This window comes from Rhamphochromis sp. 'chilingali' (assembly GCF_963969265.1).
Source record: "Rhamphochromis sp. 'chilingali' genome assembly, chromosome: 14".
In the NCBI taxonomy this organism is placed as follows: domain Eukaryota; kingdom Metazoa; phylum Chordata; class Actinopteri; order Cichliformes; family Cichlidae; genus Rhamphochromis; species Rhamphochromis sp. 'chilingali'.
The window spans coordinates 19,688,897-19,716,747 of NC_137941.1; the positions used below are offsets into that span (position 1 = coordinate 19,688,897).

The 27,851-nt window shown below is 39.1% G+C and overlaps 2 protein-coding genes across 3 annotated transcripts; both read right to left on the bottom strand.

Annotated features, from left to right (window-relative positions):
• On the bottom strand, positions 1-15,029 carry LOC308409872 (nectin-2-like; the record flags this gene model as incomplete). The annotated part of the gene is made up of 8 exons (XM_080902873.1): positions 1-383; positions 672-768; positions 981-1,080; positions 1,602-1,756; positions 5,835-5,928; positions 6,896-7,198; positions 7,311-7,652; positions 14,915-15,029. The coding sequence occupies 8 exons, from the start codon at positions 15,027-15,029 to the stop codon at positions 372-374; spliced, it is 1,218 nt and encodes a 405-aa protein (XP_080758999.1). The 3' UTR covers positions 1-371.
• Positions 14,132-26,865, bottom strand: LOC308410009 (nectin-4-like). 2 transcript variants are annotated; one of them, XM_080903059.1, is made up of 7 exons: positions 26,638-26,865; positions 20,116-20,457; positions 19,694-19,996; positions 18,985-19,078; positions 17,121-17,275; positions 16,524-16,623; positions 14,132-15,603 (listed from the first exon to the last, which is right to left on the bottom strand). In XM_080903059.1, the coding sequence occupies exons 1-7, from the start codon at positions 26,753-26,755 to the stop codon at positions 15,453-15,455; spliced, it is 1,263 nt and encodes a 420-aa protein (XP_080759185.1). In that variant the 5' UTR covers positions 26,756-26,865; the 3' UTR covers positions 14,132-15,452. The 2 variants fall into 2 exon arrangements, with proteins under 2 accessions (XP_080759185.1, XP_080759186.1); XM_080903060.1 differs by lacking the exon at positions 16,524-16,623.
• Positions 26,866-27,851: the final 986 nt, after the last annotated feature.

Sequence of the window (27,851 nt, forward strand, 5' to 3'; positions counted from 1 at the left end):
CAAAATCTTATAGTCTGAGTGAATTTTAATGCTGTTCATACAAATCCCCCAGGTCAGCAAATAGTATCTGAAAATATTGATTTGTAGGCCTAATTAATGTCCAAATTATATTTTCAGCCGATATATATTTGTAAAATACTTTATTATATTTCCATCAACAAGCAGGCATCAGTGGGGATTACTCTAAATTTAATGTGTGGCAACAGTAAAAAAAAGAAGGAAAAAAAAAAGAAAAGGTAGAAAGAAAGGTAAATAAAATAGAGGTAGGCATGTGAATGGATACCAGGAACTTCCACCTGTGTTTCATCTGTTCATTTACCAGCTGAAAGACTAGTGGAGCCCTCAGTCCAGATGTTTTTCTTCTTTTGCTGTCAGACAGATTCCTAAGGCGGATAATTCAGAATATTTGTTAATTTTCAACTGGAGATTTTAGTAAAAAACATTTAAACTTCTATAATATTAAACACAATCATAATAAGCTATTAATGTTACTGCTGTTACTATTTGGGTCTTTTACTAGAGATTAAATAAAATAATTTCTTCATAATTAAACTATAAATACACCCCCAGTAACTGCATATCAGAGAGTTTTACACTAGTGCCAACATATTTCAAGACACATATTAACAGTGAGGGAAAAACTCACATTTCAACAAATTAACTGTACTAACCTCTCTCTGCAGTTTTTGGTGATCTTGTCCATGATCATCACCTGGACTACTGGGAGATCGTGGGTCACTGTGTTCATCACCATGCATGGGGAAAAACCTAATACCACAGGAAAAAATGATATAGTTTGTCGTATAGAGTTGGAAAATTTTGGGGTCAATTTTGAAATAAAATCTATCAATTTTAAATTCAAGTGGAGACTTTTAGCTTTTATTGAGGAGTTTCAACAATATGAAATATTGAAATACTATAATAGCTACTTATCATGCTACATCCTAAATGTATGCTTGTATGATTATTGTTCTACGCACCTTTGAAAATATTCAGATTTGAAAAACCACCATGCTGCAGCCCCAATGACATTCAGGAAAAGAAAAACAGCAAATGAGGCCCAAGCAGCCAAGCATGTTCCTGCAAAGACACAGGGAGTGAGAATATGAAATGATCTATTGTTCTCTCTCACTTACCTGGCATTTAGTTTTATATTTCACATTAAGATGAATCTGACGGTATTCAAACACCATGCAACATCAGTACCACAAACATTCAAAAATGTCCCTGTACTGTAAATGTACTGACAAGTTCTGATGCACAAAAGTAAATGAAACAAACTTGATATGATCATGAAATGAATCACAAGATAGGACATGGTCTGAGCTTCCATTGGTGGAACTGAATTGAATATGATCCTATACTGCACTGGGTAAGGCATCCATTATCCATTAACTTGTCTGTTTTGTGCTGACTTAGGATAAGGCAACCACTTCTCTAAACTAGCTGCTTACCAAAGAAATCTGTCTGGATGTTCAAGTTTCCTTGGACAGGAATGGACAAAAAAGAAAACAGAATAACAACACACAAAAGCTCAGAAATCACAAAAACAATTCAGAAGATTTTGACAAACTGCACAGCTAAATCCAAGCTGACCTCACCTGATGCCACATGCACATAGAGCTGACCATGTTTACTTCCATATGCATTAGACGCTTCACACTGATAGAGGCCGTTTAGATCAGAGGTCAGACTCAGCAGTTGTAGCTTTGCACCATCTACTTTGACAGCAGACTGCAGGAAAGACTGGGCAGATCTGGAAAAACATAAATGAGGCTCAACATGAAATGTAGAGATAGGGCAGAAAAATGCGAGATGTGCCAAAAGTCCAATGAATTTCAGTCAATTCAATTTTAATTGAAATACATCATTTGTGAAGACATTCTTAGTTTGGGTAAAGTTTTCTACCACACTAGTCTAAGGAACTTGGAAAGAAAAAGCATCTGGAAGGGATTTTAAAACTGGATTACAGAATACTTTGAACAGAAGTGGAGGCTCTGTTCAATGAACAGAGCCTCCACTTCTGTTCAAAGGTCATTCACAGTTGACATAGATGGCTTCTTTCATCTTAGGTGGATCACTGATGCTAAAACTCTTACAAATAACTTAATGAAGCTTTAGAGGCACTTAAAGCAAAACTGTTTAAATGCATAAACACTGCATTTACCAGGGATTCCTCACATGTAATGTATAAGTAGTGAACTGGAGAGAGAGAAGCCAAGCACTGCTGAGTCACACTGGTGAATATGCATAATGAAATATTTAGTGTAAAAAGACTGTTTTGCAATGTGAAAAAAAATGTTTATGTCATTTGTAATGTCTGGACTTTAGCGTTATTGTTTTGAAAGAACAGATTGCAGATACAAGTGGAGGAAATTAAGGGTGGCTGGCCTCTCCTTTAGATACGGCAAGGACATCAGCCATTTGGTAGAGGTTCAGAGTAGTGCTGCTACTCTGCTACACATCAAAAGGTGCCAGTTGAGGTGATTCAGGCATCTGACAAGGATGCCTCCAGGGCAAAGTGTTCCGGCTATGTCCCACTTGAAAGAGGCAAGATGTGGAATGCGCTGGACTGATAATATCTCTCAGCTGGTCAGGAACGCCTTGGCATTCCCCTTGACAAGCTAGAAGGAGGTTGCTGTGGTAAGGCAGGCTCAGCTTCTCTGTTTAGGCGGATGCCCCAGCAACACAGCCCCAGATAGGTGGAAGAAAATGGATGGATGGATGTTTCTTTTTCATGAATCAGCATTTCATTTAACTATGTCCTTATGTTCAATATGAACTGTGCACACATCATGGAAATACCCTACCCTGAAAAACAGGCAAGTCTGTATCACACCTGACCAAATAGTTATATATTTAGTGCCCACTGTTTTATACCCATAAATAAGTCCCATTTGATCATGTCTGAGTGAACGTGTTACCCTCATAGTTGAACGAGACATGACTGATTGGTTTTGATTTGAGAGTAATTAAATGAAACCATCTTTCAAAACTCTTTTTAGCTTTTGCAGTCAGGCTTTCTTTTTATTAGCTGGTTTAACAAAACCTAAAACCCATGTTGGAGATGAAGGTTACCATAAAAGTGTTCATCTACTTTCTCTGTCTGCTGGGCTTTATGCTTCAGACTTCATGTGTCCTCACATAAATTTGGTCATGTGACTCTTTTTCAACAGGGAATGATCCCTACGCCACCTACTCCAATCAGCTGTTATCAGTTAATAATGAAAAATCTCAAAAGAACATAAAATACAACACTAATAATAAGACAAGGTTATGAGTTTGACATAAGTCGCCACAGTGATTTACCCAAAAAGAAATACAGTTTCATGAAGTAGTTTACATTTTACACACAATTAACCTTCACTTGTGGCCCGTTTGTACCTAATTGTGTACAGGAAATCTACATATGTATCTATATATACACACACAAATGGGGCCAATGGGGTGGTCGTGGCTCAAGATTGGCAGTTCATTTTATAATCAGAAGGTTGCCGGTTCGAGCCCCGGCTTCGACAGTCTCGGTCGTTGTGTCCTTGGGCAAGACGCTTCACCCGTTGACTACTGGTGGTGGTCAGAGGGCCTGGTGGCGCCAGTGTCCGGCAGCCTTGCCTCTGTCAGTGCGCCCCAGGGTGGCTGTGGCTACAATGTAGCTTGCTATCACCAGTGAGTGAATGTGTGTGTGAATGGGTGAATGCCTGAATGTAGTGTAAAGCGCTTTGTGGTCCTTAGGGACTAAGTAAAGTGCTATACAAATGCAGGCCATTTACAAATGAGAAATGAATGATGAATTTTGGTCTTAAAATCACGATAGGGAAACTCCTGAACAAAATGCACTTGAAGTAAAAATGCAAAAACAACTAGAGTAAAACCTCGGGGTGTTTCAAGCTTCACTAAATCTGTTCAGTGAAGCTAAAAAAACATTACAGCAAGCATTACGCCTGCAGTAATGACAGTTTTTGCCAGAGGGAATACAGTAAAATGTGAAACTGCTGACAGTAACTGCTAAAAACTAAACAGCTTAAATAAATACCTTAAATGTTTGTTTTGTTGATTGTTATCTGAAGAACCAACCATGACTTATTATAGCATCTACTTAAGCTGAGTAAGCTAATCCCTCAATAGAATAGAATAGCTGTTTATTGTCAGTGTACATATGTACATAAATTGTGGTTGCACCAGGCCAAATATAAATAGTAATGCAGCAGGAATAATCAACAGATAAGAGAGAATATATACAAATAAAGAGGTATACAATACAAAGGCACATACTATGTGGGGGATAGTGTTTGTTTACAGTCTAAATAGCCCTGGGGAAGAAGCTGTTTGTGAGTCTGGATGTTTGGAACCTGATTAATAACATGAGGCGCCGTCCAGAGCGCCTGTGATGGACTTTGTTCTCCTGAGACAGGAGGATCTGGCAAAGGCCTCCATGGGTGGCAGAGGGCAACCAATGATTTTTCAGGTAGTGTTAATTCCCCCTTGTGCAGCCTACCACCCAGCCAGTAGGAGAGCACGCTCTCCTCTAAGGAGAAATAGAAGACCAGTTTTAGCTACTGGTTCAAAGTTATTCTTCCTCAGGATATGGAACAAGTGCAGCTACTGCTTGACCTTCTTTACCAGGGCAATGGTGTTGTGGGTCCAAGTGAGGTTGGCAGAGATGTGGGTGCCCAGAAACCTGAAGTTGGAGACAGACTTGGATGGGGGCTGTCTGACTGATTGAGGCCAGGTGGTGATGGAACCTATGATCCAGGACCAGTTGGGAGGGGCATCTGAAGGTGATGATAAGATTATGGTGTTGAACGCTAGAGCATACTCACATAGCTCTTCCTGTTCTCTAGATGGCTTCGCGTTCTGTGAAGGGTGATGGTAAATCTGTGCTGTAAACTGTAAATTGGTGGGGGTTGAGACAGGGAGGAAGGAGGTTTGTGATGTTTGTGATGTGCTGAGACACTATCCACAAGAAACACTTCATGACCACAAGACATGAGGAGTATGATTCTGCAGTCACTGAGGCTGTCTATTCCAGTCCTTTGGGGGATGGGAATGATGGTGGGGGCTTTCAGACAGATGGACCCAGTGCCGTGATATGTTCACAAAGTTATAAGTTCAATTGACACTGGTTGGCTGTATTGCACACACCAATGAGAATTCACATCCACTCAAGTCAAGAAAACTCCCAAACTGTCATATCCAGGTCACATTTATCTAATTTCACTAAAATTTGATGAGTAATTCTTGTGAACATAGAAAAGTGCCCATAAAATGAGAGTTATGACCTTGACCCCAGTTTGAGTGAAGACCCATTATGTGATAATTTTGTGAATATTTCACTAAAATATGAGCAATATTCTAGGAGTAGAGACTGTTGTGAATTGTGAAAAGACAAACACGTGGCAGATGCCTCGTCATAGCATAACTTTCCATGTTAATGTATTTTTAACTACAGCTAAGGAGGAATATCTGGAAGACAAAAAGAACAAAACCTCAAAAACTTAGTAAAACATCTAAAAACAATAATACACCAAACTTCTCTACTTGTAGATGTATATATTTACCTTAAATTATTTTATTTTTTTCAGAACCTACAGTTTAACCACAGTCTGTTCCTAAAGCGTGCATGTTCAGGAAACACCCATCAGCTAAAGTTTAAATGTTGCCTTCTTTAATTTTCCACAATTCACTCCCAACAACTTTATTATGTGTTATACTGTATATCACTAAATACAATACATCTTTTTGTTCCTCGGAGCTTTTTAAAAACAGGTTGCACAAGACAAACAAAAAGAAGCAAATTAAAGTTTCAGCTTAAATCATTATTCAAACTACTTTACCTGCTCCAGGTAAAGTTTGCGCTTGGGTTGGCTTCTGTCACACACTCAAATGAGTTCTCAGAAATTGCTCTAATGTTCACTTCTGTGGGAGGGACTGCATAAACAGAAAGAGAACAGTGTTAATTCTGAAATGAGGAAATACTAATGGTGTCAAAGTAATATTTCACATTTGCCGGAATCCTATCATGTAACACAAAACCATAAATTCTGGTTTCTTTTATTTAGTTTGAAGGAGTGATCCTATGCTACACATTGAAGGTTGCCAAGGGCTCACTTACAATCACCTTGTCTGAAAAAAGGATATTAAATTTTTTTTTTTTATGGAAAGTTTTGAGGATATTAAATTTTGTGTTCTTCTCAGGGACTTCCACCAGATACATAACACCGGACAAAACCAGAGGAACCTGTGTTCAGTTTCAAAACAAGCCTCTATTAGTTTTGCTTCATCCTCTGCCATTCCTCATGTGTACTGAATGGATCTTATGACTGTGGAGATCAGTGAAAATAATGGACTGATTGTCAGGCTTCACAAACAAGTTTTAGGCAGACTTTGTCACATGGTGTTTTGTCATGCTGGAAGTAGTAGACCAGAAACAAACAAAATAGGCATGGCTAAAAACAGACATCGTCAGCAGCTTTACTTTGCAGGATAGTGGTGTGCCCCCAAAATCATAAATGGTACCTCTGCTTTAAAACAACTGGATTGCTGAGCCATTTTCTGACTTTAGCTGCTGTAAGTTAATTCTGACCTGAACATATACATGCAACTGAAAAATTATTAAATGATGAATATTGGTAAGTTGATACCTGCGCTCATGTGAACAAAACTCATTTGAGGCAGCTGAAATATCTAGACAGTACAAATTGACTGGTAAAGAGTATTTGATACTGCCTTACGGGGCTTTTCCTGATTCAGTTCAACTTCTTTTTTTCAGTTCAATCTATGGCTGTTTATATCTGTATATCATTTTAATATACATTTTTATGGTCAAATAAAAAAAATCTTTATTAAAAATGACACAAAAGACAAATAATAAACTCTATTAACAGCTGATACTCACAGTAGATCTGTATGCTGAAGGGCAGGGTTTCTTCTTTAGACATGGCGTCACTGCTGATGACACACTGGACCTGGTGACCGTTAATCTCACTCGTAGGAACACCAAACAGAGAGCTGACTGTGGTAGTTGTATCGTTGTCATACTGTGTGGAGTTTGTTGTCGTCCTCACTTTGTCTCCCAAAGCATCAGTGAGCCACCTCACCTCTGCAGGAGGCTTCGATCCAGCAGCCGTGCAGGTAGCAAATAAAACCTCTTCTTTGCCCAAAGTGGGAAGATTGTCCTTGATGTTTGTGAAAGGAGGCACTAGGAGAGTTACAGCACAGAAGTAGGTCAACATGCAAGAAGAATGGTAAAAGTAACTCTGTCTCTGCCTCACATACAAACGCCCAGAATTTTGGGAATATTTTGTACATACCAATCACTATTAGAAGTATCTCAGTCTTCTGATTTCCACTGGGAAACAGGGTGAAGATGCACGTGTAGCTGCCTTCATCCTTCAGGGCAACATTGGATAACTGGAGAGTTCCATTTTTGTTGTTAAAATTCCCGATATATTTAAATCGATCATCACCTCCATTGACAAACTGCACTCCCTCTCTGGGTAGGATAGTTAGGAAATTGTCATTGTGAGGTTTTTCTCTGGTTGTCCTCTGCCAGGTAATCTGTGTCAGGTCATCATCGGTACCAGTGACATGGCATGGTAGGATAGCAGTACCTCCTTGAACCACTGTCACACTTCCACCAATCACCTGAAGAGCTGGAAAGTGAAATACTATTAAAGATCAGGCCAAATAAAAGTAGAAAGGAAAAAAGAGTCTCTAAGAAGGGTAAACCAAACTTTTCTTTCTTTGTGTGTGCTTGATTTCTTCGCTAAATCTTGAACTTATGTTTGGTAGTTCGTTTCAGACAAATACAGCGTTTTCCTCCCATAATAAAAATTCTGCCTTCAACTAAAGGATAAATCCCTAGGATAGTGATAATGTTCTTACTATATGTATCATAGCATGTATATATGCTTGTATGTATCCTTCCTGCTCCCTAACCAATAGGTCGACCTGAACAAAACTTTGCAAAACACTGTGACACGGCCAGAAATTATTACCATCTATATGTTAAAAAGTCATTAAATTATTTGTTTTTCCATAAAGATTGTTTATTTCATAATTATTGTAACATTTTATGTTATGTTCTCTGTGTGCATCTTCTTCCTGTGTCACATCCAATGTATGTTAGTCATCTGTAACTTAACAGTGACAAAAATTGGTATACTTGATGGAATTATGTTCTAATCACCACTGATTACAGAGTAATGACAAATGAACTGCAGGCATGACAAAACCTCTCTGCAGGTTTGGTTTTTCTAATGTTTTTAACCATTTTCTTAGGTGTTTAATCTACTCAAGATTAATATTACTTTTGTTTATTAAATGATCAAAATAACAAGAACATACACTGAAATCTGTCAAGTAAGGTAACAACTCATGTCCTTAACAACATGTGAAACACTCAAGGTTGCATGCTCTAGTGGCCTGGGAAAATGACTTTGAAAACATACCCCACCTTAAATCTCCATGACAGAGGAATGTGAAAACAATAATCTGCAGCTTGATTCCCATGCTTTCAGTTTGAAGTCATAAGCAAATACATGTGCTCAAAACAATGTAAAACCAGATCCTGGTTGCAGTTTGGATGGATAATCAAAAAGCTAAACAATTTAAAGTCTTTCAGTTAGTTACATAAAAACTCTGCCCTGTTGTATAGAAATTAAGGAACATGTGACCAGTCGAATGAAGGATTCATATCTTGGGGTCACTGCTTGAATTCATCTTTCATTTATTCTTTTCATGATAAAATTTTATATACAGTGAACTTCAGTGAACAAGGCTCCTCAAAAACTCTCCTCACCACTCATTAACAAAGAGCTACAATCTACAAGTAAAACAAAACAAAACAACACAACAATGTAAAAATACAAGTACAAGTTAGAATGTGTAAAATCTCACTACTAGATGTCTGTAGGTTTCTTTCATTCATGAATAGGTTTTATTGAATAGGTTACTTACTTCAACTGATCAGCTTTGGATCGCGTTCAGAGTGTACAGAATACTGTGGCAAGACTTTACCTGGCACTAATAAGACGTCACATACTACTCCAGTTAATACTCCAGGCTTCTCTTCAGTGGTTGCCAGTCCAGTTTAGGTTTTATTTAAAAAAAAAAAAAAACAACTTCCGTGCTCTACACAGAGAAGCTCCCCAATATATCTCTGACCTGTTAAAATCTCATGCTTTAGACCTCAGATTTTCAGGTTAGAGGTTACTGTTGGTCCCACGTACTGGGTTCATGTGGGGATTAGGCTTTTCAGGCAGTGGCACGAGGGTTGTGTAATTCTCTTCTGTTTTCTTTATCCTGTACAAACTCCACTGACTCTTTTAAAAAGCAGCTGAAGACATTTCTATGCAAACAAGCTTTTAATTTATTTTTTCATTGTTTCATATTATTATTTATATATATTTCTGCTTTTATTGTGAAGTCCTTATGATTTTTATCTGTGAAAAGTGCTATATAAATAAATTCTATTTACTTACTTCCTATAAAGGGGGATGTGTTATTTTGAAAGAAGCGATATGGATTTAATTGTGGTGTAACAGAAACAAAGCTAAAGATCACTAGGAGAGAAATAAGGAGAAACTGGGAGAGTAAAAGATGAGTTTAGTTTCAGCTGAAAAATGGCAACAAGCTCTTGTGTTGGTTTGTGATTGTAATGAGTGAAGCTGCTGAAATAAACAACAGAGGCTATGAGTTGAGGCTTAAGCTTTCTCTGGGTGGAAGCTACAGCCAGCATAAGTGAAACCTTCTCTGAAGTGGATATAATATTGCTGGACAAAAGTAACATTTCTGTTACTTTTTTGGTGCTTGTTTTTTTGTTTTGTTTTGTTACTTTGTACGTGCTGTACAAAGTAACAAAACTTGTTCAACTTGTGTTGTTTTATAAATGTGCTTATAAATACATTGATTGATTGATCGATCGATTGGTCGAGAATGTAGCCTAATTTGTGATCAAGCTCTAATCTTCTGAAAATAAGTAATTGTGACAATATCCAGAATAAATAAGCAGGTTTATGTTTTCATCTGTTAAAGCCCAGACAGTAGAGGAGGCTTTAGGCGAGGAGGAAGAGGATGATGCTGATCATGTCTCTCCTTTGACTTCTCACTCCTTTGGTAATTTGTGACATTATGAAATATCAGATGAAATATTGTGTATTTTCTTAGGCATATTGGAACAGTTAGCTATGGAATACTACACACGTACAGTTTATGAGCTAGAAGAGGACTCTGTTGAGAATTTTACGTTAACTATGAAGGATGTTTTACAAGGCATGACGTGTATGATATTAAAATGACTGGGCTTTTGAGCTGAGCACACCTAAAAGTTTAAACCTAGAACCTAGAATTAAACCTCACAGGGCGCACATGTCAGGCACAAACACAGGTGAGCAAATCCATTGGTTAACCATTAGAAAGTCTACAAGTCGTCCAACCAAGAGGTCTCTTAAGACACAAAAGACAAGACATACAATAAACCTGCTGACCAGAACCTTTCCAAATATGGATAATATTTTCTACTACATATGTGCACTGAAGCACCACCATCGGGAGCAGCAGACTGCTCATGGAGTCGCAATAACTTCCATCCACTGATCTTGATAGAGTTAAAATGATATTCACATAAACCAACTTTACGGAGAAACAAATCATTAGGCAAAGATTTTCTGTTGCAGCGAAGTGACATTAGGAAGGTACCTTAGTTAGTACCTACAACCAGTAGCGGTTTTTGATACGGGCGATGGGCGGTTGCCCGGGGCGGCATCATGGGCATCGGCAATAAAAAAAATGCTCGTACTCATTCTGCCCCTACGTCAGGCCATCGCATAGTGGGAATGGTACAGGCATCGATCGGTTTTCTATCGCCCATTTGCTGGGAGTAAGGGCGCCCTCCGTTTGCGAGGTGCGCCTGCTGCTTACACAGGGAGGAGAGGGCGGGGCGGCGGGGGATCCTCTGGCTGGCTGGAGCAAAATAAAAGAAAGTAAAAACAAACCAACAAACACGAAATTCTACGCGCGAAAAGTGAGCGCGAGAGCCCTCGGTGCGCCTGCTCGCTGCTGAAGTCAAAGTAAACTTTATTGTAATCTCCGCTACATACAGTCCAGTATAGAGAGACGAGCCGACGAGGCTCCGGTTACAGCAGTGCAAGTAAACAACAATAAATATGAGAAGAGTAACAAAATAAATATACACTTTAGGACTAGGGGTAAAGGGATCAATAACAATTTAAAATTTATAATTTACAGTTTGATGATTTAAAGATGATTTTTCGTTTTTATGGGCCATGACCTTTTGTTTGTTTGTTTGTTTTGTAACAGTATAAGCAATTAAAGGCGGTGGATTGGCTAATTGGTCATGATCGACTCTGGGCTGGACCAATTACAGCCGATGAGGTTGAACTTTAAAGTTCTGTATTGAGGTGAAAAGGAACGCGATTTGTCCCGTACTTCAGCTAGAATGAAAAAAAAAAGACACAAAGCTGGAGTTATTCTGTGTCTTGACGCTGTCAGCTGCCTCTTCTTCTGTCATTGTCTCTCCCTCCCTCTCGTGTTGCTACTTCAATCATGAAACTTATCAATGATCAGCTGATCGGCTTTTCTGTCGCAAGTCCCGTTTCTCTTGTTTGTTTATCGCATTGATATTGACATTTCCGGTAAGTACTGTTTAAAGGATAGTGTAGGTTTAAGTTTATTAGATTGATACCTATTTACCAACAAGATAGTGTACATCACTGTCACAACAGCATTTGTTTTTATTCAAAGGTTTTTCCTATAATTCCTGGTGGGTCGGACTCTAGTCAAAATGCCTGGGTTGATTTTTTGTCCCAGTCCAGCCCTGGCAGGGCTCATGTTACAATGAAACAACGATAGATTTCCACAAGATCCATTGCAGGTTAATTTTAAGTTTAGTCAGCTCCAAGTGCTGTAATCTCTTCACTGCACCCGTTTTTGAGCACATTTTGTTATATTTTCTGACGTAAAACGCACTTCCGACCGCAGCCTCATAAAAGTACCACATTTCCTGTTCCTGCACAGCCTTTTGGGGCCATATTTACACAATCGTGAAGCAAAAAACAAAACGTGCACTATCATTAAATAGCGCTCATAGTCGTGGTTAGTTTAAGAGTGATTTATAAAAGATGTGCTTCCATCTAAACTAATATTAATATCGAGTGCAAAAAATTAAGACCTATTTTTTTGCGTTAAATGTTTGCCAATTAACATCAAATTGCTTGTGTAAGTAAATCTGCTATAAACCAACCAATATAAGCTCTTTTTGAAGATTTCTTTAGTGAAAAACATAAGCTTTCTATTTTTCAGTTACAGAGGTTTATTAGAGACATTGATATTTCTCGTGTATTTAATAGCAGAAATGTGGCTTTTTAGTGTACATAATGAGCAAGCGAATAAGGCAGAAAATAGGGTTTTTGATGGAAAATTGGTCTTGAAGCACACATAAATAGGAAGTGCAATTTTATTATGGTGGAAGCAAGAGAGCCGAAATAAAAGTGAAATCATCACAACGTACTATTTTCTACTACCTTATGATTGTTGTATTCAGTCATATTTATTCATAACTTTAGACTGCAGTAGTCAGTGTTTGTAAAGCACCTCTCTCAGGGTGCACTGTGTGATTAAGGGTGATATATATACACACACAGAGATAGGAAGTGCAATTTTATTATGATGGAAGCAAGAGAGCCAAAATAAAAGGGAAATCATTACAATGTTTTTCAAACATGAAGCATAGTTTTGGTCGTCTTTTGCTGTTGGTTCAGTGAACTTTGGTCACAGAGTGTCGAAACCTGGAATTTGGGAATCTGTGAGACGTCAGCTTTAAGCACCTGATGGTATTTAAAGCTGACTTGGGCCACTAATTTGTTCCAGTTTGTCTTAATCTGTTTTATAGGTTGCATCAAAAGATGCATTGTGTTGCAGGCACTCAGCAGTGACACTAAATTATTCTTACTTGCAGTAACACCACTATTTTCTATGGGCATAATGTCATATCCTGTTTTTGTGTGTGTGTATATATATATATCACTCTTTAATCACACTTCACAGTGCACCCGTCACGAAAACACTTATATGTGAGTGGTGCTAGTCAATCAATCACTGACTACTGCAGTTTAAAGTTATGAATAAATATGACTGAATACAACAATCATAAGTTAGTAGAAAATAGTTAGTAGAATTAAAGCACAAAGAATAGAGCAGAGTTTCCATGACTGAGTAGAACACAGAAAAGTTTATCAGTTATCTGTTATGTGTGTGGCGGATGCTTAAGAAATAAAAATAACCATGTACAAGTCACTAAAAGCAGTTTCTCATCTAGAGTGTTTTCTGAAAGAGAAAACACTGCAATCCTATGACAGGAAACATTCAGTCATGGGTCTTCATAGTAGTGCATTGCAGTTCAATTAGTAGCACTAAATTGCCCATAGGTGTGAATTAAGATTCATTATAATGATACCAAAAAACCCATTGGACCCATTTCAACCATACAAACATTGCACAAATATCACATTGGGAAGACAGGTCAGAGAGAAATTGCATGGTTAGAAAACAATGAAATTCACAACATCCGGGGACAAGAGGAGAAAAAAGAACTTTACTCAGACTGAGCTTAGGAGAGCAGTTAGACAACAGAAAAAGGGTGATTGTATGTCTGTGTCTGTGTACATGTGTATCCTGTGTCCAACTTGAGAGACAGAGTGTCCTTACACCCTGTTTTAAACAGAAGTCAACAATCCCCTAGCTGACACAAGTGATCTCGAAGAAGTAGGAGGATAAGGCAGAGAGTCAACACAGTCTTGTAATCTGAGATTTGTTGTTCCATCTTCAGTCTTGGAGCTTCCAGCTCGTGAGGGGAGGCCGCATGAAGACAATGGTTGTTTGGGTTTGGATTGGAGCGAGGAACTGCATCCACTTTTGCAGTTGATCTAATGTCCATCACTGGTACCCAGATCTATCGATTCCCATTGTTTGAGTCACAACATTTATTTTTCTTCTGTAAAATGAAACCAAAAGAGCAGAGTTAGATATTCTTTCTGTTTCTAGTTCTAGGCAATCCCCAGGAAGATGAATGGTTATACGAGGGGATTTCCACAAAATGTTTTTCTCTCCTTACCGTTCTCTAGTTTTGCTGGTAGCATGAGATGGTAGCTGCAAGCCTTTCAGGTCACACAGATAATCCAGCTACTCCAGGATGGCAAATCCACACATGCTCTTGCAAGAAAGCTTGCTGTGTCTCTGAGCACAGTCTCAAGAATGTGGAGAATATATGTGCATATTTCTGACCAAACTGTCAGACTCAGACTGCATGATAGTGGCATGTTGTGAGCACAAATCATTTAGTGAGATTTGTGCTCACAAGCCACCGTGCAGTTTAATACCTATTCCTGTTTAAGGCGTTGTGTTAGTGTTGCATGTCCAACACACCTGTTGCCACTTTCATCTCATATCCCTGAAGTTTCACAGATTTTGTGTTATAATCTGACAACAAGTGTTCCCCAATTTCTTTGAGCTGTGCACTCTTATCACATTTTGGACAGTGGCAACAAAAACTAGAGGCAGCATAAGTTTTGCAGAAGTAATCTGATCAGTCAGATTAGTTACATTCTGTTTCTGTCTTTACTGTAATGATGAAACAATTTCCATGACAGTGAAGTAAAACCACTCAAGTTGTTTCTCAATTTATCTCTGTGCCTTGTGCAACATCCGTGAGTGCTTTAAATAGTCCACCTGTGACTCGCAGCTTACCCACACTTTGTAAAAGCTGCATGATGGCATCAGTCAGTGTACTCGTTTGACTTATTTACTCACTCTCTTTACTCCTATTTAATCATACCTCTTTATAAAATAAAAAAACTGTTTAAAGCAGTAATTACACAGCACTGTAAGGCAACAATGCCTTCCATCATCTTCTGGTACATGATCATCATCTGTTCTCCTAGATGGCCCGTGATCATCATGTGCACTCCTGGGAGATAGTGGGACATGCTGTCTGTCCCACTGTCTGTCATCATGTAGCCCAACCCCCAGCGACCGTGGCGCTGGGGGCTGGGAAGCGCATCTGTAACCGGAAGGTTGCCGGTTCGATCCCCGGGCTCTCTGTCCTGGTCATTATGTCCTTGGGCAAGACACTTTACCCTACTGCCTACTGGTGTTGGCCAGAGGGGCCGATGGCGCGATATGGCAGCCTCGGTTCTGTCAGTCCCAGGGCAGCTGTGGCTACAACTGCCTCCACCAGTGTGTGAATGTGAGAGTGACTGTGAATTGTAAAGCGCTCTGGGTGCCTTGAAAAGCGCTATATAAATCAAATCCATTATTATTATTATGATCACACTGCTCTCCTGGGGGAGGGTGAGACATTATGTGGTCCTTGATCACCTCCAGCACTGCTAGTCGACAGTGATCCATGTCTTCTGTCATCTTCTTGTCCATGATCATCATTCTGTTCTCTTAGATAGTCCATCATCATCATGTGCACTTCTGGAAGATGGTGGAACATCATGTGGATCATCTACTGCACTGCTAGGTCTCAGTGGAACATGCTCACTCTCTGGCGTGTTGTCATTATCTGGTGTGTTTTCTGGTCTCCTAAGAAAACAGTAGGACATGCTCCCTGTCATTATTTGTGGTTAAAAAACCAACAAACAACCAAACAAAACCCAAAGATGCACATGAGAAAGTACATGTGAGAAACTGTTCTAACATCAGAGGAAACACTGTCAGTACATCTCAACATTTTCAAGTGTTGAGATGCTGACTGCTCGTGTCACTTTCAAGTGGACTTTTAGTGCTTTTAACAGAGTGTGCATATGGGAATTTCCGCTTATTTTGTTGATCTACTGTTGAACTTTGTTAGATATTATCTTTACACCTTGTTGATCGTATTCTTTTTCATTTTTGCCTTCATCAACAGCTTCCCAAGGAAATCTTGAAGATTTACTGGCCAAACAAGATCCACAGTCATAACCTGTTGGAAAAACGCAAGGCGGGTACATTCGGAGGAAAATATATAAAGAAGATAATGGAAATGGACAGGATATGCACTGAGGAAACCAGGCAACAACCTCACCAGACAAGCTCTGAAACTCAGAGGGGAAGAGACAAAGAAGAAGGCCAAGAATATATGGTAAAGAGATCTCAAAAAGAATACATTTGCCATCAGATTGAGAAAATGGCTCAAGACTGAGCATTTCTGAGGATCCTCATCAAAGGTCCATACTCCAGAGAAGGGTTAAGTAGGTAATATATGTGCTTTCTTTCCCTTTTTTTTACAGCATATGTACGACCTGTTTAACTTGCACTGAGAACTCATTTGACCACATGTTTTAGGTTAACACTCACAAATTGCAAACACTACACTTGGATCCCTGCTATATGTTTTACTTCTTTCATTTATGAAGAAATAAAAAATAAATTTTTATCAGCACCCTTTAAAGCACATATGCTTTAAAATGAGATAAACTTTATATTTTCCAACATACAGACAAGCAGGTAAATGTTAGAAGTACCTTATCAGAAATCCATGTTTATAAAAGCACCATGCTGCAGCCCCAGTGACATTCAGGAAAACCAAAACACCAAATAAGGCCCAAGCCGCAGAGCATGCTCCTACATGGACACAAGAATTAAGAATATTTGACTTTTCCAATTTTACATTTGGATGACTTGGACAGCATTCAAACACCATGTAATACCTGCACCTGTACACATTCAAAAACGTGTCATTCTGACAAGTTCTAGGGCACAAAAATAAATGAGACAAACTTGATACGACCATGAACAGAACCTATCACAAGTCAGGACATGCTCTAAATTTTAGGTTTTGGAACTGACTTGAATAATATAATGTACTGGATGACTGGAGCATCAGTTATCTATCATTCATTCATTCATTCACTTGTATGTTTATCCCTTCATATGGAGAGTCCATCATTTTACTCCAAGTGTAAATGTTCAAGTTTCTATTTATTTCCTTTGATTGTGGTCCACAAAAAAATAGAACAGAATAACTTCAGAATGATACAATCTGCACAAAAGTTTGGAAATCAGAAACAAATTGAGAAAGATTTGGACAAACTGCACAGCTAAATCCAAGCTGACCTCACCTGATGCCACATGCACATACAGCTGACTGTGTTTTCTTCCATATGCATTAGATGCTTCACACTGATAGAGGCCGTTTAGATCAGAGGTCCGACTCAGCAGTTGTAGCTTTGCACCATCTACTTTGACGGCAGACTGCAGCAAAGACTGGCCAGATCTGGAAAAACATGAATGAGGTTTATTGTGAAATGCACGACAGGGCAAAAAAAAAAGTGAGTTGTGCTAAAATTCCAATGAATTTCAGCTATTAGTTTGTTAGTTGTGTTAGTCATTTTCCTTGCTCACATAAATGTTGCTATGTTCTTGAAATTAAACCAAAATACATGATCTACAGTGGGGTGAAAAACTATTTAATTAGCCACCAATTGTGCAAGTTCTCCCACTTAAAAAGATGAGAGAGGCCTGTAATTTTTATCATTGGTATTCCTCAGCTATGAGAGACTAAACAAGAAAAGAAAATCCAGAAAATAAAATAAAAGACACCTGTCCACAACCTCAAACAGTCACACTCCAGACTCTATTATGGCCACGATGCAAGAGCTGTCAAAGGACACCAGAAACAACAGGCTGGGAAGACTGAATCTGCAATAGTTAAGCAGCTTGGTGTGAAGAAATCAACTGTGGGAGCAATTTTTAGAAAATGGAAGTCATACAAAACCACTAATAATCACTCGATCTGGGGCTCCACGCAAGATCTCACCCCATGGGGTCAAAATGATCACAAGAACGGTGAGCAAAAAATCCCAGAACCACACGGGGGATATAGTGAATGGCCTACAGAGAGCTGGGACCAAAGTAACATCAGTAACACATTACGCTGCCAGAGACTCAAATCCTGCAGTGCAAGACGTGCCCAGGCCCGTCTGAACTTTGCCAGAGAGCATTTGGATGATCCAGACGAAAATGGGAGAATGTCATATGGTCAGATGAAACCAAAATAGAACTTTTTGGTAAAAACTACCTGTTGTGTTTGGAGGAGAAAGAATGCTGAGTTGGGGGCATGGGGGGGACCCTGCGCATCAAATCCAACTTTTTTGACCCTATGCGACCCATATCCGATCATGGTATGACAGTGTGAACAGCACAAATCCGATATTTTCAAACCCAACCTGGGTCACTTTCGTATGTGGTACTGAATCCGATACATATCTGATGTTTTAGAAAGCGACTGATGTTTGAACGGTCATGTCGCATTAAATCCGTCTTTTACGTCACTGGCACAAGACAGATGCCAATTATCAGTGCCGGAGAAGCGCCCGAGAAGACATCATGAACGCTTCCTGGCCATCCAGTGTAGACGTTTAGTGAAACTGTTGTGAAGACAACGTTGGAGAAACGTGAACATTTTATTTGTACTGTATAATCTGCAGATTCTGACGGAAATCTGCTACTATACTTTGAAGCACCGCTCCTCTCTGAAACAGCCATAAGGATCATTATTAGGCCATATGTAAATAACAAAATCACTTTACAACTTAAAGCAAAATTGGGAAACATAAAGTGCAGAACGAGTCTTTATATTAACGGCCATCAGGCAAACAATACTGTTTGGTCTGGGTCTAAACAAAGCGCTTTGTATGTGACGTCTTCTTTTGCGCATGCGGGCCGCTTTGAGGGTTCACACCAGAGCACGCTTGCTGTCACATTTTATCTGTAGTGTGAACAAACAGACAAAAACATCGGATTTGATCAAAAAATCGGAATTGAGCATTAAGACCTGCAGTGTGAACGTAGCCTAAGTGGTGATGTCATACCAGCGAAAGCTTGCCCTCTCTCAGGGCTTTTTCAGCACAGTGTACTTAGACAAACCTAAAGAATCAATGAAATCACTTAAATTAACTGAAACCATTATTCAAACTGCTTTACCTGCTCCAGGCAAATTTTGCGTTTGGGTTGGCTTCTGTCAAACACTCAAACGAGTCCTCTGAAATCACTCTAATCTTCACTTCTGTGGGGGCGACTGCAAAAAAAAGAAACAGAAGTGTGTTAATCATAAACTGTCAAAATAAAAGTGAACATACCTTTGAATCCTATCATGGCAGGCAGAACCATGAATCTTGGTTGTTTTTCTTTCTTTCTTTTTAAGGAGTGATCCTTTCATGCACATTCAAGGGTGTTAATCACTGGCTCACTTATAATCACTGCTGACTAAAAAAAAAGGCTCATTAAATTCTGTGGTCATTTTGGGGACTTCCACCAAAAAACAGCTTCACCATGCCACTAAAAGAAGAAACAGTACTGGAGGAGCATGCTTTCACATTTAAATTAGCCTGAATTGTTTTTGCTTCGTACTCTGATCATGTGTGCTTCATGGATCTTGTGACTGGGGGGTGAATAATGACAGAATTTTTAAGATAGACAAAAAAGTTTGAAACCTCTTTTACGTTGTGGCATGGCATCATGATGGAACTGGAAGGCCAGAAACAGATAAACAGATGCACATGGTTATTGACATTCTACTCTGTAGGATAGGCTGTGTCATTTAATTTCTGTATACCTTTTTTAATATTTGATCAAATAATTAAACTTCTTAAATAAACACTAAATAGGAACTCCATGAGCAGCTGATACTCACAGGAGACCTGTATGGTGAAGGGCAGGGTTTCTTCTTTAGACAGGGAGTCACCACTGATGACACACTGGACCTGGTGACCATTAATCTCTCTTGTAGGAACACCAAACAGAGAGCTGACTGTGGTAGTCGTATCGTTGTCATACTGAATGGAGTTTGTTGTCGTCCTCATTTTGTCTCCCAAAGCACCAGTGAGCCACCTCACCTCTGCAGGAGGCTTCGATCCAGCAGCCGTGCAAGTAGCAAATAAAACCTCTTCAGTGCCCAAAGTGGGAAGATTGTCCTTGATGCTTGTGAAAGGAGGCACTAGGAGAGTTACAGCACACAAATAAATAAACATGCATACAGGATGATCAAAGTAACTCTGTCTCTATCACGCATACGAACACACAGAATTTTTTAAAGATAAAAAAAGTTTAGTATACCAAGCAAATTCAGAGGTATCTCTGTCTTCTGATTTCCACTGGGAAAAAAGGTGAAGATGCACGTGTAGCTGCCTTCATCCTTCAGGGTAACATTGGATAACTGGAGAGTTCCATTATTGTCATTAAAATTCCCGATATATTTAAATCGATCATCACCTCCATTGACAAACTGCACTCCCTCTCTGGGTAGGATAGTTAGGAAATTGTCATTGTGAGGTTTTTCTCTCGTCCTCCTCTGCCAGGTAATCTGTGTCAGGTCATCATTGGTACCAGTGACATGGCACGGTAGGATAGCAGTACCTCCTTGAACCACTGTTACGTTTCCACCAATCACCTGGAGAGCTGTAAAAAGCATGAAACACTATCAGATTACAATTTCTTCTATATCTTACTTTTGGTGTGTGCTTTGTCTCTACACCAAATCTTGAAATTAGGCAGTTTTGCAGCATCTTGCTGACATACAATTGCAGTGTTTTTCCTGCATAAGAAAAATGTGGCATAACAAAGAGGTCTTAGCCTCCAAATATAAATGAAAAATGACTGTGACAGTGATAAATATTTGAACAATTTCTCAATTTCTTGGGAGTTTAAAGGACTCAAGCTTAAAATGAAATCTGTTTATCAAATAGCCAAAAGTAACACAACTGAATCCCTTGCTACATGTGAACGAATCAAGGCTACGCGAGTAACTTATGTTACAGCTGTGTGGCAAGCATGAATTGGACCCAAAATGCAGGACTAACAGGCAGAACATGAACTTAAACACTGCTTCATTGCGGGATAGGAAGTGATACAAAACAGAACCAGGCTAAACTGAGCTTCTGAAACCTAGGGGAACACAGGGAGATGCACACAGCATGAGGGGCAACGCGACAACGAACAGGTGCAAGCACAGGCAATAAATACAAAAGGTGAACTGGGCAAAGAGGGAACAGCTAGGAGACACGACTGATGACAATTACACATGACGAGACAGGGAAGACGCAAAACTGACACATGACGCGGACCTTCAACGTAAAATAGGAAGAAGGTCATGCATGCATACACCTGGGGCTTAGCCCTAAACGGTAGCATGCATGTGGGATTGGGGGGGTGTAGAAATGACTGAAAAACATGGCGTGAAGTTGAAGATTTATTAGGCTGTGTTTTGAGTTTTGTTTGAAAAAGAATAACTTCATATAAGAAAAAAATATATATCACATATGCAGGACACCTTAAACTAGTTTTTTAATACAACAGCAAGGCAGAAAAAAATTAGGGTTGTATCAAGACACGAGGACTAAACCCCAATTCAACCAGACCCAGAACAGATCAGGAATTAAAACAGGGCTACAACAGTTCAAAATCAGGACTACTTTAGGACTTAACCAAAATAGAACCAGAATCAAAACTAGTAGCACTGAAAATCATTATAGACCTGCACTACAATGACAACACCTCTTTATTGTGGTAACATGAGACTGTATCTTCAAGGCTTGAGTTTTGCGAACCTGTCAATGACATTTTCAATTAATTCAAGTATTCCTTTTCAATAGATAATATGATGAGTTACTAGTTTGTACCATATTATTTTCTAATTCTACGAAAGTACACTATTCAGATTCAGAAAAGTTTATATAATTATTTAGCCTTGTTGTGCAAACAAACCTACATAACTTAATAAATATAGAATTTGAAAAATAACAAACCTCAAAAGTTCTAATTAGTTTTGGCAAACAACCATTTGACTAACAGGTCTGTCTCACACTGAAAAAAAGGGATTGGCCAGCTCTTGGATTTACATAAGCATCATGCTTACGTAAATCATGCTTCAAAGTTAAGTGTAACTATATAGTGTAGAAACTACATGATATGCAGGGAGGCTAGATTAAATCGTTCATGTCCTGTTCAAGTGAAGTAACTCAATGACTTACTGCGACACTGCACGGGATTTCAGTCTTACGTGCTTTGGATAGTGGTTTCTGGAAGACATCCATCTCAGTCAAGTCGAGCAGCCACCTCTACTTTTTTCGGTATACCAAAAAAAGTAAATTGGGTGGTTGTTACATTAAAAAAGTCTACCTTGTAATTTGAACACAATAATTTCATGTTTCTATGAACGTAATTAAATCATGAAGGATTTGTACAAAATTCAACAACTTAATTTGTTCTTGTTAAGATGACATGATACAATCTAGTAAGAGTGGTTAGTTGCTGAACTCATGAAATTCACAAGATCGCACGAGATGTCAAACTGCAGGAGAATCACTGGAGTTCTAAGAGGCAGACAACTACACACACGTCATGTGTATACTATTGCTATTTATTGCAGTTTAACCAGTCAAGGACAAAAATGCACAAAAAATTCTGAATCAAGCCTTGAAATCATAGCTTTCCTACTTTTGCTAAATCTGGTGGCATGGTGGTTAGTGCTGTTCCTTCGCAGTAAGCAGGTCCTGGGTTCAAATCCACAACCTGGCTAGTTTGCACTGGCTTCTCTCTGGGTCTACTGGTTTCTTCCCACAGTTAAAAGTCATTCAGTTGTTAGGTTAATTGGTGATTCTAAATTACCTGTCAATGTAAGTGCAAATGATTGTTTGTGATAGACTTGTGAGCTGTCCAGGGTGTACCCTGCCTTGTAACCTATCACTTCAGGGTTATTTCCCAGCCCCCCTGCAACCAGGATAAAGATAGGATGATGGCAGTTTTTGTAGATCCATTCAATTTTTATGGTAACCAGACTCTAGACTTTGTTGAACATTGTGTAATATGAAGACAACATGTAGTATTTAAGTGACCAAGTAGTACTGGGGTAAAAAGTTATTGAATAGTGTTGAAATAAAATGACAAAATTGTGAAGGATTAAAATATTCCAAGAGCTCACCTTACTTCATCTAAACATGTTTCAATCGCGTTTTATGAACACAAAATGCACAGGTTTATTGAATATGAAAAGTTGTGTTGATTTAACTCAGTTGTTTAAGTTTCTGCCAAAGCAAAACATTTGTGTGCAACCAATGTCCACTATTGAATTAAGTAAATCCAACATGGCCTTTTTTTCAGTGCACCTGGCTCTTGTTCCATCTCTGTTCTGTCCTCATTATCCTCTCCATCCCCCTCTCTGTTCCTCTCTCTCTCTCTTTGTGCTAACAATCAAGCCAAACACCAATATCATCAAATATACAGTTGAAACAATATATGAACAGAGAAACTATCTGTATTTCTTAATTGCAAATGGAACCCAAATTGTATTCAAAATTGAGCCACACTTATGGAGCTCCACAATTCTTTCCCTGGTGTTTTGGTTGATATCTCTTGATTTTCCCATGTCAAAGAAACAGGCTCTGTGTTTTGCCTTATATGCATCCACAGCTGTGCCACCAATTTACTCACATGGACTCTAATAACCTATCAGAAGCTTCTTAAGCTCAGAATGGAAACGTCTGGAGTTTTCTTATTAATTCAAGACACAATAAAAACGTGATAAAAAATAGACAGCTCTCTCTCTCTCTTTATTCTGACATTTAATTAATTCAAAAGATATTTCAATATTTATTTACCTAAAACAAAACAAGTTTACTCTAAATTGATGTTTAACAGTAAAAAAAATGTTTTTATGTTTTTTCCCTAAAGTGTATGTAAATATCTGGTTTCAACTATACTGCTGTGTATTGAAATTCCTCTTGTTTTGCAGCATTGTTGTTGTTTGGCTTTTCATTTCGCCATTTGTTGATTCACTGGAAGAGCAAGTAACGTAATATGGGTCAAGTGTTCAGTTTGATATCAATCTTTTGTGATACACCGCCATATTCACATTATTTGTACAGTACGAATGATTTGCTTTGGTACCTGGTCAAACTTAAGCTCTCCTCTGTCTGCCTGTCTGCGTTTCTCCAACAGCAAATTCGCAGGCAGCAGCTGCTGTGCTCAGTCGGCTAGTGCCTGAGCTCGGATCATACCAAAATTAGGGGGAATTTACGACTGCGCGCTATGTGCTTCGAATACTGTGTGTAGTTTTTGTTTTATACAGTTGTCAGTCAGGCACCTAACTGTGAAACAAATTTGTAGGGCATAAGTCTCGAAGAAGATAAAAACACAAAGGATGAGATAAACATTCTCTGCAGGGATGGGAAGCTCGACACTGACATCGAGCTCAGCTCCGATTTTTCGAAACACAAATGTCACGTGACCGTACATTTATAAGCAGGTACATAGGCACGTGTAAAAGAAAATAACAGGCCTTCTCTCTCTATTATCTTTGCGATGGGTTATGAAAACCAGCAGGTCTCCATTCACATAAACCTCAACATTCAAAGTTTAATTAAAGAAATATCACCTTATTCAAATGATTCTAGTCACAGACGAGAGAGAGGGAGTGACAGAAATAGAGATTGGTGATTGACAGGGCTGGACTGGCCATCGGGCATACCGGGCATTCGCCCGGTGGGCCGCTCGTGATTTTTCGTTTTTATGGGCCGATGGGGTTTTATTTCTTTTCTTTTTTTTTACGGTATAAATGAATGGTGGTGGATTGGCCAGTTGGTCATGATCGACTCTGGGCTGGACCAATTACAGCCGAGGAGGTCGAACTTTAAAGTCGAGGTGAAAAGGAACGCGATTTGTCCCGTACTACAGCTAGAAAGTTGCTAATTCAATCATTAAACTGATCAATGATCAGCTGATCGGCTTTTCTCTCTGCGCAAGAAATTGGAAACCAACGGATGTCGCGCTAAAAAAACAGCAGCTTGTAAGCTTGATCAGCTGTTGTAAGAATTTATTTAATATTAATTTCTAGTATCACATGAGGTTTGCTGGAGCCACAGCCGTAAAAACTGCTGGTCATGATATCGGTTTGGATATCCTGGTGAGAGGGAAACATGAAGATGAAACCAGGAGATGTCCTTACTGAATCATCAGAGCTGAACAGGTGATGAAGAAACAGGTTTACCTTTTAGGTGACATGAATGAGTTGAAGGGAAGTTATGAACTGTTTCTGAGAGACAAATAACACCAGGATCCTTTTTTATGTAGCTGACAGCTGGTAACTGTGCAGGGGCGGCTCTAGCAAAGTTCTGCCAGGGGCCCAGGGAGAGCATGAACAGGGAAAAGGGGGGCACAAAGAAATTAAAATGTCTAGCTTTTAATAAATATTTATCTGAATCTTACAACCAAAGTTTTCATCTGATGTAAAATGTATAGAAATCCATTATTGTATTCAGTAAATATTAAGTCTAGTATATATAGTATTCTTTCCTTTGGGAATGTACCATCTGTGCAGTCTGCAATTCTGTTGAAGAAAGATGTTGAATCTATTTAATTACTGAAGAAAAATAATAGATTACTGTGCATTTGTTTGATACGTGCATTAAATTAAAATCGGTTTTGCTTCCTGGTGAAACTGTTGGGGAGACAACGTTGGAGAAACGTGATCATTTTATTTATACTGTATAATCTACAGATTCTGACAGAACTCTGCAACTATCCTTTGAAGCACCGCTCCTCTCTGAAACAGCAATAAGGATAAATTTTAGGCCATAGCATCCCTGGCTGAATGATGGTCTCTTATACTAATGCGTCACAGAGATTTCATTAAAAGTTTTTTTAAATTTCTCCTGCTCACATATAGCATGCACATCAAATTTGCATCACTTAATTCACTATCACCTAACTAGCTTACAACTACACATAAACTCTATTAAACAACATTTTGATTGCACATAACTAATTCCATTAAAGGAAACATTAACAAACCATGTACAATTGTCAGCACATTTACCATATCGTACCTTTACCAAACATATGTGAAGATTTTACCAAATTTAAAGGTCATTTACAATATGTACATAACAAAATAATTTTATAACTTAAAGCAAAATTGGGAAACGTGAAGTCCGAAACAAGTCTTTTTATTAAGAGCCATCAGGCAAACAATAGTGTTTGGTCTGGGTCTAAACAGAGCGCGTTGTGTGTGACGTCTTCTTTTGCGCATGCGGGCCGCTTTTTATTTGTAGTGTGAACAACCGGACAAAAAAAAAAATCGGATTTGATCAAAAAATCGGAATTGAGCATTAAGACCTGCAATGTTGTATCAACAAAGCCAGCGGTTCATTGTGGTTTGAATTCATGAAATTACCCAGCCAGAAACTGAAGGAGTAGCCTACTAATAGTGTTAACACACACACACGCGCAGACATTAATTCAATGTGACCAATTTCTTAGCAAGACAGATGAGTCTCGCTCCTCTATTTTGTACCCCCTCTTCTGTTGTAAATATCTCATAAACAAAATGCATGTAGGACAACAGAAACACGTGATGAGGACTAAACAATCACACTGCACGAGATTTTGAATTCTGCAACACTTTTCTGTGTCACTGCGTTAGTGAACATCATTATCAAGATGCGACGATCACAAAAGCAGCCAGTTCCGGTGCAGGTGCTGTTTCACAAAGCCTCACCTTTTTTCGTACGAGTCTACCTTCCACAAAAGAAGCAGCAATAACATAAAAATACAACAAAATAGAAAAAAATTTAATCGACGTACCTATTACATCTGTGTGCAGAAGCGCTACCATCAGAAATAACAGCCTGCGCAGCACCGAGTGACATCGGGACGATAAACTGTGGCGGTAATTGCCACAAAAAGGAGAAATGTCATCCATCCGCTAATCCTCGGTAGATCAATTAAAAAAGAAAAAAAAGTGCCAAAAAGTGATTGTCTGCCAGAAAGTGATTGCCGTCCGCGGGAGCGCGCGCAGCTGCTTAAAGCTGCAGCGCCAGGTGTTGTGCCAAAGTAGTTACCCCCGTCAAAAATTGTTTCCCCATTCACGGGAGCGCGCAAAGTAGGAGGAGCCACTTGCCCAGCTCCGTTCTGTACGCTACTTGTCACTGATCTGCAGTCGACGCGATAAAGAGTAAAAGCTGGAAAACAGCAGACTCGATGAATTTAATATTAGTTTCGTGATATTGTAATGTGCCGTGTGGAAGACAGTTTACCTTATAATGTACACTGAAATAACCTGCTGGGAATACTTTGTCTAGAAAAAGACTTTGATACTATAATACTGTAAAACCAGATGCGATCATGGAAACACGTCGCTCTCCAGTGAATTTACACTCGGTTTACACTTTGTAGCGAAGCTATCACGAATGAGTTTATTTGCAAAATCAATCTCAGTATAACCAATAAGTACAGTAAATTTGGAGAAGATGTCTTATTCACAGCAAAAGTTATGGAGGGATACAGATTTTATCAGGCTGTGTGGCATCGGCTGCCAAAATGTGTGCCCCCCCCCCCCATCTGTAATCCATATTGCCTTTGCCATCACAGAGGGTATATTTGCCAAATAAGTCACAGTATAACCAATAAGTACAGTAACTTTGGAGACCATGTCTCATTCACAGCAAAAGTTATGGAGGGATACAGATTTTATCAGGCTGTATGGCATCGGCTGCCAAAATGTGTGGCCCCCCATCTGTAATCCATATTGCCTTTGCCATCACAGAGGGTATATTTGCCAAATAGGTCACAGTATAACCAATAAGTACAGTAACTTTGGAGAAGATGTCTCATTCACAGCAAAAGTTATGGAGGGATACAGATTTTATCAGGCTGTGTGGCATCGGCTGCCAAAATGTGTGCCCCCCCCATCTGTAATCCATATTGCCTTTGCCATCACAAAGGGTATATTTGCCAAATAAGTCACAGTATAACCAATAAGTACAGTAACTTTGGAGACCATGTCTCATTCACAGCAA